The sequence below is a fragment of the Xiphophorus couchianus genome, chromosome 8 (assembly GCF_001444195.1).
Source record: "Xiphophorus couchianus chromosome 8, X_couchianus-1.0, whole genome shotgun sequence".
NCBI classification, from domain to species: Eukaryota; Metazoa; Chordata; class Actinopteri; order Cyprinodontiformes; family Poeciliidae; genus Xiphophorus; species Xiphophorus couchianus.
This window is the reverse complement of record NC_040235.1, coordinates 20,438,309-20,451,246: the sequence shown is the minus strand read 5'-3', so window position 1 is coordinate 20,451,246 and position 12,938 is coordinate 20,438,309. Positions and strand designations below refer to the sequence as shown.

At 38.7% G+C, this 12,938-nt stretch overlaps 1 protein-coding gene across 2 annotated transcripts in view; it reads right to left on the bottom strand.

Annotated features, from left to right (window-relative positions):
• Nucleotides 1–12,938, bottom strand: part of ntng2b (netrin g2b) — an 89,668-nt gene that overhangs the window by 29,119 nt on the left and 47,611 nt on the right. For both annotated transcript variants that reach the window (XM_028024767.1, XM_028024768.1), the window contains 4 exons: nt 11,737–11,909; nt 8,275–8,304; nt 6,829–6,939; nt 1,477–1,563 (listed from right to left, as the gene is read on the bottom strand). In XM_028024767.1, coding sequence (XP_027880568.1) covers nt 1,477–1,563; nt 6,829–6,939; nt 8,275–8,304; nt 11,737–11,909 — 401 coding nt within the window. The remainder of the gene's footprint in view (nt 1–1,476; nt 1,564–6,828; nt 6,940–8,274; nt 8,305–11,736; nt 11,910–12,938) is intronic.

The following is a 12,938-nucleotide window of genomic DNA, read 5'->3' as shown; positions in this document are numbered from 1 at the left end:
GAAAGTGTGATTTCACACTGCTGAGATAGGCTAAATTCAAAAGCTGTTTCACAACCCTTTCACTGCTGGAAATACTGTTCAGCTTACAAACATTCTGCGTGTTAGGGGTGTGACCATTGTTGACGTGATTGTAAAATAAAAATAAAAAATACAATATCATTCATTGTGGTGTTACCCAGTCATACACTGGACTGTGTATGCTTAAATTCTCACTATGCTGAGAACCAATGAAAACCATCATTTGTATCCATAAATTCTCTTTTTTAGGAGGCATCACTATGTTTCCTACTGAATACAATCATGTTTAATGTTTGTATTGATAGGTATTTGTCTTCGAAACTACAAAAGTATATCTCCTCGCAAATAGCCTTTTAGATACAGTACTATTTTATTTATGTTTTTATTTACTTCCTTAATATTTTGCACTCTACATATGCCACATTTCTCTCAGCTCAACACACAAAAATGCCCCTTCCCTGTTAACTTGTTCAAGTACCACTAACAGATTATGGGTTTTTTTGTATTTGGAGCTCATGAAACTCTCTCTCTAATCCTGCTTCACTGAAATTTCTATTAACTGATTGTATAAATACCTGCAAAAATAAAAAATACATTTCTTTTTCTGTTATAGGTAGCACATCTGATATTATCTTTTTTTAATCATGTCTCTTCATTACCATAGGATATTTATTTATGACTGCAGTTCTTCTATTTGGTTGATAATATGGGTAGATGTTTCTCCGAATTTATTTTTTTGTCTGTCAGTGTCAGCCAGATCGATCAAGAATTTCCTCTTCACACTGTGTAACTTAAGTTGCATTTAGATAATGGCGTCTGTAACAGAATCTAATTCGATAATTACGCTCGTCTTCCATTACATAACAAAGATTAATTCAAAATTACTACCATATTCTGTTTTGTACATACATTGGAGTTGCTACACTAAATACACTGCATGGTTCTATAATTTTATGCCTGAAAATATTTTATTGTTCTTCGAAAGTTTTCAGAACACAAAGCTAAAAAGCACAAAAGGCTAATGGGCAAACTAAGAGGAGGGGGCAAAAAACGGTTGAGCAAGCAGGTTACGTGTTCTACATTCACTAATATTTCTGCAGATCATAAAACTCACAGACACACACCAAAAACTGCTGGCTTAATTTTTTCAAAGCAACAAAATCCTTATTATCTCTGGGCACTTTTTTTTTTAAACGTTCCGCCGGTATTTAAAAGCTCCAAGTTTTTAAGGAAGGAAGGCCCCCTTCCCATCACCCTAATCTTTAGATTCTTTGTAAAAACTAAAGATTGTCTTAAATCTGACTCTGTAAGGTGTAGGAATAACTTTGAGCACAACTATACCACCTAACTTAGGTTATTTTTAACCCAGCAATTTTTAGTGTGCAATTATCTATTGTAGTGGAACAACACTAAAGCACAACTAAATTATCTGGGGCAGGTTCTATGCGTCGTGCCTACCTTCACTTTTATCAAGATGATGAGGGTTTAGAGAACTGAAAAGTGAATTTCCAACCTCAGCAGCGGGGACTTTGAGGTCCGAATCCTCTGCATGCACAGAAAAATGCAAAATAAAAGTTTTGTTTCCATCCATCTGACAGCACCATTGCTCTCTCATGGACGGCATCAACAGTCTGAACTGATATCCATCTTAATCCTGTAGAAATGCACCCATCTGTCAAAATGGACTCACTAACAGTCCCATGATGACACAGTCTCTCTGGCACACACACACACACATGCACCTACTGCACACACACGACGCCGAACGCATCCCCTCAGTTCATGTGCTTACACACGTCTAGGTGTCCTCCTCACAAATGGATTTGCATATAATGAGATGATTTATCACTTCTTCTAAAATTATCTAAGAAAGTGTAAATAATGCCTAAATGTCACTTGTCAGTCTTAGCATTCTCATCATTTGTTACAAGAGTGTGAGACGCTGATTTGGCTTGGCAATAATGAAGCCATTGTGATTCAGGATCTGTTAGCATCTGCACGAAATCTTAATGGAAGTCAAACAGCATGGATGTTGTTAATGTGTCACATGATTTTCAAGCCATGATCCAATCAGTCGATAACTGGAGCCGAGGTTGGTTTTTGTGAAAATTCAAGGATTTGAAGAGAGCCGTGTGAACACCAGCCCGTGTTCGCACACTTTTCCGCACGTGCCCGACCACATGACCGTGCATTTTGAAGCTCTTGTTAAGTACCAGATTTTGGATGAAAAATAAAACGGTGGTCACGTGAAGGCCATGTGGTCGGGGCTTGTAGATTTATGACAGGGTTCACGGATTGGGTCACTATGACCTGAAACCCCCCACCATGCCTACACCCATCTGTCCAGACTGACCAATGAGATGCGTGCCCGGTGGATCAGACTCTTGTTGCCAATAGATCGCTAATCCTCTGAGCGTGCTCACTGATGTAACTGGGGCAGAGACAAGACAAAGGATGCGAGTACTATGACATGGCTGTCTAACACATACTGTTTGCTGTAAGGATTTCATAGATACTTCTGGGCAGGCAGCAGTCATAACATTAAACAAACGACAAATCCCTTCGCTTTTCATTATTCCTTCCCGTCCAACCAGAAAATATTAAGATATGAAATAAAATCCATCCATAATATGATGCTACAATTATTTTCTAACTTCCAATTCTGGTCGAATACCTTGAAGCTTCAGAAAAGATGAGACATTAAAGTTTTTTTGTCATTTAAGATAATTAATGGTGTAAAGTGAACTACTTATAGACATCATAGCACCTTAGCTACCCAGCAGCATAAAAGCTTGGCATGTCAGTGTGTTGTGTGTGTGTTGGCGTGGGTGTGTGTGTATTGTAGAGTGTGCGTGTGCAAACAGTAGTGGCGGCCACTTGGTGAGAATGGGACCTAAGACCTCAGATCCCCGGGAGGACACAGAGGAGATGGAGATGATTTATGGGTTCCACTGAACTGCACCATATGCCTGCCATAAATCTAAACATGCACACACACACACACACACAAAAACGGGGTTTACATACAACAGGGTCAGGCTAAAACCTAAATACACTCCTCTAAGCCTAAGATTTTTAAAAAGGTAGCAGTACAAGTTCGCTATTGGATAGGAGTTTTCATTATGGTGTCCCAGAAGGACAGCTGGACCCTTTGAGCTACTTATATTAAATACAGTTATTTCGTAACATGTATGTTTCTAGAATTAACGTTTTTTTCTTTTTAACTCTCTGAGCATACATATCCATATTTTTAAACTTTTTTTTTGTCTGTTACACAATCTGAGTCAAACTGGGAGTGTCTGTGAACATCAGTTTCCAGATCTTCCAGATTCTCAATTGGATTTGGATCTGAACTTTGACTGGGTCATCTGAAAACTAACATGCTTTGGTCTAAATGTAGCTGCAGCTGTAAGTTTGGGGTCATGAAACTCCTCCTCTGGCTCAAATCTTTTGCGATCCCTGTTGAAGAAAAACTCTCAGCATCATGCTGCCACCACAATGTTTCGTACAGGAGCTGTTCTGTCCAAAACAGTATTTTGTCTGAAAAGTCTAAACTTCCTACTCTTTTCCCCATGTTCGCAGTGCGTCTACATGACACTGCAAACCGAAACTAATAAGATGCCCTGGATTTTATTTAGGTATGTCAGAGTAAAGGGGTCTGAGTACAAATACACACCTTAGTTTTCATAAGTTTTCTACAAGGGGCAGCTAGAGAGACTCCTTAAACAAACACTCACGTTTTTGACTGTGGGAGAAAGCCATCAAAAACCCATGCATGCACAGCACACAGTACATGCAATCTCCACACAGAAAGGTACTGAATCAGAAAATCAATATGTGATATTTGAATTAAGGTTGCAAGGGTACAGCAAAAACATACAACTTAAAAAGAAACACTCTGTAGGTAGTTTAAGATCAGAAAATGTTTCTGTTTCACTGAAACGTACATGTTATTGGAAGCCGACGTCCTTAATGATGAACTTTCAAAGGCTCACGAGCCCCTTAGTTGAAGCTCCTGTCAGATTCTCCTGAGTCATTGCTAATCATTGAACTCGTTTGAGTTTCCTCCTGATGTCAGCCAAACAACAAAACTGCTGCGTTGTTCAAAACGCCCACGCTTAATGGATTCCTTCAAGACCAGAAAAAGTCCGATGACATCACGTTGATGTGGAAATCCAAGCGCATCCCACGTTTTGACTTCCGTTTTGGCACGGCATTAAAGGTGCAGCTGCTTACCAAGATGGCAGGTTTTTAATTTAGTATGAAGGCAAGCTGGGCTTTAAGGGCTTTAAAGACCACTTTACTGTACATTGAGGCAGCTGACAGAAACTTTTCCCATCTCTCCGGGGGTTGTTTCAGATCAGTCAGTCAGAACAAATAAAGTCTGAATATCCACAACACTTTGACAACCCAGCTTTCAAGACAGGACAATCCCCATCTAACATTAATGTCAGGGATATAAATAGCCTTAGAAACGGTCAATGTTCAGCCTAAGACCTCCAGTAAGTTGGAGGATGAATTATGTATGATTTCTGCACCGACACAAACACCCTGACTGTCAGAGTCTATAAGCATGTCCACAGGAGCACACATTGGATTTGTCACAAATGTGTAGGAAGTTCCTGCTACAATGTGACTGCATCACTTAAACATCCAGAAGGAGAAAAATTCATGTCACTTATTAAAGTGGTCAGATATTTTGGACTGATAGAAAAAAAAAATAAAGAGTCTTTCTTAATTTTCAACGTTGGGCTTCCTTCTGGGCATTGTTTTTGTATATGCAGCCACCATATACCATGATCGCTATCATGATCAAATAAAGGGAAACGTCAAACTTTCAACTTTCCACTTTGGAACACCTATGTACTCATTTTTGTTTTACCTACTCCCAAACTTAAAAGAGCAGATTATTACAATTTACTACATATATTAGCTATGAGAATGTATGTGTGTTGGGGTGTACATGTTGATGTATCAGGTCACTAGCAAGTTAAAAACTAATCAGTACACATAATCAATTTGCCTCTTTATGTTTTCACTCTTCACAGCTTAAAGTCATCCGAGTGAATTTCAGAGACAGAAACTCTTAAAGTGCTTAAGCTATTACACAGTCGGCTTTGAAATCTCCCATCTGTGGATGATTTGTTCATGAAACTCCAGTATGAAATGAGCCAAGTGGAAGGAGAGGACATCATTGGTCGAAACATCTAAATGCACCCCAGTAGGTATGAAGTCCTATAAAAGGTCATGTAACCATTAAAAAGTGGGAGCTTTGTGGAAGATTTGCTGTAATTAGGGAGTTTGTAATGTTTATGTAGATGTGCTGAATAAATCTCCTCCTGGTTGGTCTAATTGGAGCAGAGGCGATTCAAGTTTTGTGTGATGATTTTTATTCCATATGTTTGCCACTTTTTCATCCCCCGAGAAGAATGGTGCGCCAACATCTTAGTTGGGAGTGAATCTCTGACTTGCTTGGATTGTTTTGAAACATCCAAAGCAATTTCTTTTCGTGTGTGTGTGTGTGTGTGACAGTTCTGGTGAGATTGGGTGATCCAACAGGACCATATACCCGAACACAGATCAAAGCTGGTTTGGGAATTGATAAAGCAGCTGAACATGTTATTCCCGGAATAGCGCCAAATGGGAAAATAAGTGAGTTTATGGACTATTCTTGAAAGCCAGGTCTATTCCAGGAAGCCAAATGATTTAAAGGAACACTACCATGTCTGATAAGAGAGAACTATGATGGCTACAAAAGATAGGGGTTTCTCTGCAACTTCCCAAGATGCAGTAAACCAAAGACTAATAGGATGCGAGTAGATTTTAGCTGACATCCATAATTATGTCCCTGTGTTGATTGGAAGGACTTCACATTAAACTCAAATGAATGAAGTCAGTTCTTGTTTATAAAATCATGGTGTGATAATTTCACCTTGAGATAAAAAAAAGACACCTTTATTTGACATTTATGGCCATGAATGTTTTCAAACTTCTGGCACTGTCACTTGTACAAAATTGAGAACATATTTCTTTGTAAGCTAATCAACAAGTCAGTGTAGCATATGACCAAGAACTGAAATTGTCCACTCTGAAGCTCACATATTAACCCAGTTTTAAATTACTCTAATAATCTCAACGAAATCTCTATAAACTATACTCCTAGGAGTTTTTGTGCAGTCAATGATTTCTCCAAGCTGTGGCAGTGCCGAGCCAACAGACATCTCCTCATTGGTTCCATAATATGTTTCATATTGACTGCAAAACAAGGAAAGGTTAACCTAAAGTGTCTCATTGTCTTGTAGGCCAGGATTGCTGTGTTCTGTTGTTTTCAGTGTCTGGATGAGCTAAACAGCTGCTGTCTGCTGCATCATATCTGAGAAACAGACATGAGAGCGTTGTCAATCATCTGTTCCAGCTCCCTGACATGGAGACGAATGTTTCCCAAAATACTGAAGCACTTCTTTAAGAAATATTGGTGAAGTAAGTGTCAGAATCTTAAAGAGGGGGAGCTTAAGAGGAAAAAAAAATAGCCTTAAGCATTTTATTGTTGCAAAATCACAAAAGCACTTGGCTTCTGTTGCTGTGACCTTCATGCAAAGGTAGATTTGCTGTTTTAGGACTAAATAACAGACACTTTTTTTCTGCAGTGTGTGCAACTGTTGGTGTAACTAGAACTACATGTCTGCTGGTGTACACTAGTAGACAGGACTGAAGTGACATTATGGGGTTAGGCTTCCGCTACTTTTTTTTTTTACAGTAAAAAGGAAAATCTACTTGGTTCTCTATCTACAGCTAAACTACGTTTCACACCTTCCAAAGGAGAACTTAAAGGCTCATGTGTAACGGCCGGTGACCGTTCAGCTTCAGAGATGACTGTTGCTTCAGTTTCAGCTTCAACGTCATCCTCACCCTTTTTCCTATCTTCATTTCCAGAAAAAGAAAACATACAGTGTGATGGTAAAGAGGTGATAATTTGCAAATCAGAGATGGTTTACTCTGTTCGCAACTGATGTTTTGGGGACAAATGGCAAATATTTTTTAAAACTGTTTGTGATGTGTTCATGTGGATCGAATATCCTGATTGTTAAAAATGAAAATGATGACGTCTTGAGAGTCGACTCTCACTTTCTACACTAGAATCCCCAAAACACTGCTGTTGACTCATTAAACTCATAATGAGGTTAGTAAGTTGAAAACGTCATTGGCTGAGAGGAAAATTAAAAATTAAGGTAAAACAAAAACTTGACTCAGGAACTCCTTCAATGTTATCAACACTGACGTTTTGTACACCTACTGTTGGAACACCGGTGTTGCAATCTCAGAGACAGATTCTTTTCAAAAATAGAAAAAAATCCCATTTAAAAGTCTCCATGCCATTGAATTAAAACTGAATCTGTGAGTTTGAAATTGGTTCTCCACAGCTAACACCACACAGTCATCAAGAATATTTGATCAAAGCCATTATTTGCTCAAATAAATCACTCAGTTGTGTCTTGATTGTCAAATGAGGTCGCTTTAGAGTAGCTCTCTGCAGCCTGGTCCAATTGTTAAGTTTACCCATGCATCCACTCGTCTCTTACTGTCGGGCCATGTGGAGGAAAGCCCAGTGCTGTCAGGGTAGAAGTTGCCACTTTGCCGATCGCTTCTGTCTAACAGCTCGGAGGCTGAGAGCCTCTCCACAGAGAGAATCCCTAATCAAATTCCCTTTTATTCCTGCCTTCCCTCGCTCCTCACCCTGAATCACACTGCATTACTACAAACTAACATATGCCCACATCCTTATCTCCAATTGCTCCCTCTGTTCTCTCTCGGCTCTGTTTTGCTGCTCCATGCACCGACATATGCACAAGCCCCCCTCCTCTCGTTCCTCCTTCCTTCAATCCATCAGCGACAAACTGTCATTAGTCTAAATATAAAAAGCAGATATGTGGAAGAATTCCTTCTGTGCAGGTTAGTGTGATGTTCTGTGATGAAAGGATGTGGCGACAGAGAGATCTATTAATAATGAAGCTCCAAGGGCTCACCAAGTGTAGAGATGTGGGGGGAAAAAATAAAAAATAAAAGAAATGAGCAACTGGAGAGAGCCAGCTGAACATCACAGGGGAGAGAGGTGGAGTTTAGCAGGGATACAGATGGAAAAAAAATAGATGGTTAACTTCAAAATTTCAGTGCAACAGAAAAGGGATAAGAAGCGAGCGGGGAAGAGAGGCAGAAATGAGTAGCACATCTTCTGCTTTGCTTTGCATTATTACTTACTAGAACCGGAGGGGGAACCAGCAATTGTACCTGAAAGAGAATAAAAAAAGGAAGCGGAGATGAGAACTTGTTTATTTATGCATTCAATTTGCCTAAAGACTTGACTCTGGCTCATTTATCAGACACAGGTGGGGGAAAATTGCTAAGAAAAATAAGGATTGCAGAAGACCACCTCTCACCGTCTCAGAGTAATTACAGGATCTGAACTGTCTTCCCCCTCATCCCATATTTTCCTTTTTCCCAGATTCATGTGTTTGTTCTCCCCAGCAAAGTGTCTTTCTTATTTGCTTTCCCCCCCTTCCACCCTCAAATAAAGCTTATTTTTCAACTAAATTTAGATTTAGTTTTGTGATGTTTAATGCATTATGTCTTTTTCAAGCTATGGCCGTTTTGCTTTCTATTGCAACCAAGCGGAAGCTGCAAACATTTAAATTTTTAAATGCCACTAATGGGATCCAAGAGTTTTAAAAGGCCAGGGGTGAGGTCTGAAGGTGTGTGTCAGTACTAATATAAGTAAGTTGGAAACAACAGCATAGTGGAGAAAGGAGGGAGGAGAAACTGACAATTTTCTGCAGTGTGGGTGCATGTAAAAGTGTGTGCGTCTCCACTGGTGTTTCTCTTATTGCATAAAGAGTGTGGCAGTGTAAAAGCAGAAAAGTGGGGAGGGGCTGCCCTAGATTATTATTTTATCATAGCTAGCTGCTGTGCCTGGTTACTCTCTCCAAAAGGATTTCCTCCTCACACACCGCTGTGCTGTTGCACATCCCTGATCTGCTCTCTGCAAGGAGGTCACAGAAACTCCACAGAGCCTAGTGTCCTCGTAATCTTTCAAACCGTTCTTTCTTTTCAGCCTGTTCTTCTGGTTCTACTTTTCATTCAGGAGCTGAGAGTCATAGCAACGCCTACTGTACATTCATCAGTCCAATATGGAGCAAAAAAGTCATTCAAAATCTTTAAACATTGAATTATTTTATGAGACAAAACTAATGAATGTCAACTCTTACATAAGAATTATTCTGAATTCAATGATGGCTTGTTAAGACACAATTAATGCATCAATTGTTCTACAGTAAACCCTCTAAAACAAAGTTCACGGTCTTGACTTGGAATTAATTTAAGCACTATTTGTTTCTGGTTCATTCAGCCTGTGAGAGAGCAAGACTTGAACCAGATAACATGAAGGCTTAGCAGAGTACAACAAAGTTCAATCATTTGAACTTCAGAAATCAGTCTGAATCACGCTTTGGGGCTTTTTCACAAAAGTATGTTGTAATTAGCAAATGCTATATCTATATCTGTGGCTTACAGCAGCCATAAAAATTCATTATATCAGTTGTAATTTTAGGAATTATTTGAGAAATGTCTGACCTACAAGTTTGTTACATTGTAGTAAAAACAAAACCCAAACAGTCCTACAATGTTTGGGAGTTTTTAATTAGTACATTTCTAACTTTCTCTGGCATCTAGCTATAAAGTAATGCTAATGCTAGCTTGTACAGCAGATATAAATATAAATATCAACTATAAATGGAGAAATTAGTTTTGTAAAACTTCTTTCTTATTTCACTTTTTTACACATTAAAGTATTTACACATTTATCTTGTTATTGTCAGAACCTATCTGTGTCTGTAGTAAAATAAATTTCGCCTTGAAAAGGCCAAGGTCTAACTTCTCATTAATAACCACAACTGAGTGCAGCTGGCACTTTCTCTTTACCAACAACAAGAAAATATTTTTGACAGCGCTGACCAATTCTTCTATAATGGGAAAATCAAAGAAACTACGTGAGATGTGTGGAGAACTGCAGATCTATAAACGTTTGTCAAAAACATTCGGAGTCAAATTCTAAGATCATCAGTTTAAATATCCATGCAGGAGTTGAGTTTTTCTAATGTGTCACCACTTTTTTTGGTCTTGATGGATACCTGAGCTGTCACCTTCAGACAAAAGGAAAAAGTTTACATGTTCATGAAGAACACAGTAAATGTTTCGGCTCGAGCCTATCTCGTGCTGGAAATTGTTAAAACACCAGAGTTGTGGTGAAGTGAGATTTAGATTGTCATGGAGTGAGAGCAAGACGACCAACAAGGAAGCCTCTCCACCCAACTTTCCGCATGGATGAGCAAAATGCATCCTGGGAAAAAAGCTCAAATATCAGATGAGAAAAAGATTGAGTTGTTTGGCTACATAGACGAGAAGAACTTTTAGACTAATCAAGTTCATCCTAACACATTTAGGAAAATTGTATTAATGATCAAGCTTGGTTGTGGTAGCATCATGCTTTGGGACTTTTTCACAAAGAGTAATGCTGGACCATATAATAAAAAAATATCTCTACATTGTCCAACTTTACCTAGCATGAACACTTACTGTAGATCTTTAAAACTTGGAAACATTTGTGCCTTCCAAAAGGGCAAAAAACACTAACCAAGTTCTAATTAGCAACTAACAACAGTTTAAACTTTTGTTGAAAGTTGGTAAATTGAGATCATAACCCTTCTGATACCAGATCCACCATAAAGAGTCGCCAAATATTCCCCCAGGCTTGTTTCAGGGGTTTGATACTAAAAACCACTGAAAACCCTCCATAAAATTCACCTGAAACTTTCAATGATTTATAAGATTTTTGTATATTTTTCAACCTTGGTATATTTTTTGGGGGGTTGAGGGGTTATAACTTGTTCCCAATTTGTATTTTTAAAAATCATTCCATTCTGAAAATGCTAACCCTTGAAATAAACTATCAATAGCCCAAAATGTATGACGCTTTATCTCGTGATGTGTGGACGCAAACATCTGACCAGAACTGCCTCCACCGTGAATTGGATAAGCGCACAATGCGTGAAGCAAGTTGTGGGGAACCAGCTGCTGGGGACTTTAAGGACCCCCCTTCCATTAAAATATGATTCTATTCTCTTTCCTATGAATATTTTGTTTTTGTTATTAAAAAGCATTGTGTTTCATTGTCCATGTTAAGCTGAACAATCATATATATGTTGGTAACTATTCTGGCTGATGAGAGGGAAATGAGTTTAGAAAGGCATCAGTTTTGAACAGGCGCTTAGGGCAGCCTTGGGTCCTAAGTTTCTGTGTTGAAGAAGCTCAGTAGTACATAGCAGCCATAGTGTGACACACTTTGAATTTATGAACATTGTTTGTATTTTCAGGTAAGCCGAAGTAGAGAAAAAGTTACCAAAAGTCATTGTATGTTTGTAACATGAAGTGGTAGTTTCATAAATGTATGTTGCTGTATTAATAACGGAGATATGATTATCTCAGTGGAGACAGCGAAGCGAAGTTTCTGTGTTGAAGAAGCTCAGTAGAACATGGCAGCCATAGTGTGACGCACGTTGGATTTATGAACGTTGTTTGTATTTTCAGATAAAAAGGAAAGTAAAGGAAATTTACAACCACCGCATGTCTCGACATCACTTTTGTTCGAGTGTGCAACAAAGTACGTACAGGTGTTGGGGGTTCCAGTTGGTGCTGGCAGGTAGGAACCTGCTTTCCAGGACTTGGCTTTGAAGCCCTTCTTGCATCGCTGGCAGTCCTGCCCGGTGGTATTGTGTTCACACTGGCACTGGAGGTTCCCCTCAGTCAGCAGGCACTGGGAGGCGTGGAGGTTACACTTACACCTTGGAGAAGAATCAGAGAAAACAGTTGACATATGTGAGAACATAGACTGTGACCTACTGATAGTAGCAGGGGGGGAAACATTGTAATTTCACCCAGCGTGTTGAAGAAATTAAGAGAATAGGTTTTTACAGAGGAAGGTAAAAACATAAATAAATCAGGGGCAACTACGGACAGACGGTGCAAAACCGAACACGTTCCTGAAATTGAAATGCATCGGTTATCCGACTGCAGCTAGTTTTGCAGAAACATCTGAGCGGTTTACTCAGTTAAAACTACAAACCTACAAAAATAACAGATTTTATGCGGCACACCTCTTATGCAGAGCCCCGAGACTTTCTGCTTTGATGTTTTGGTTCATTGTGTTAACTGTCACTTTTCAGTCTCAAATATATTCAGTTCTGCCTCAGAAGTCACCGACAGAACTGCAGCATCCTTTTCCTGTTTTGATGTTTGCTCTCTCAGTTTGTACAGCTGCCACTCCATCTGATTCTGTTGTTTGATTTCAATTGCAGCCTTTCTTACTTCACCAACTGAATGAAGTAAAAAAAAAAAAAACAAAAAAAAAAAACAACCACAATTTCTTGCAATTAGCTGTTTTATTAATCGATTGTAAAGCTTCCATGTTTGGCTGATTTTCATGTAAACCAGTTAACAGTAAATTAGCATGCGGGTATTTCAGTATCTGATTTTGTCTATTTTTGCATCTATGAAATAAAATGCAAGTTGTCCAAATCTAATTTCCACATGAGGTCTAAGACATGCAACACAAAAGTGAACCGCATATTCCTTTTATTATATTCCCTTATGGCTTAGAAGTAAAATAATTTGACCTTTATGCTGGAATTTTATGAGACATTTTTACATAAACACTGCTTTGTTTACTTTGCAAACATTTCTACAACAGCAGAGGTAAAAATGAAAGATACCCAGAGACACTCAGACCTGCAGTAAACATTCTTCTTCTCACAATTTTGTTTTTAAATAGAATTGTTATTTAAGGTAAAAAACAAAAAAAAACAATTAAAAAA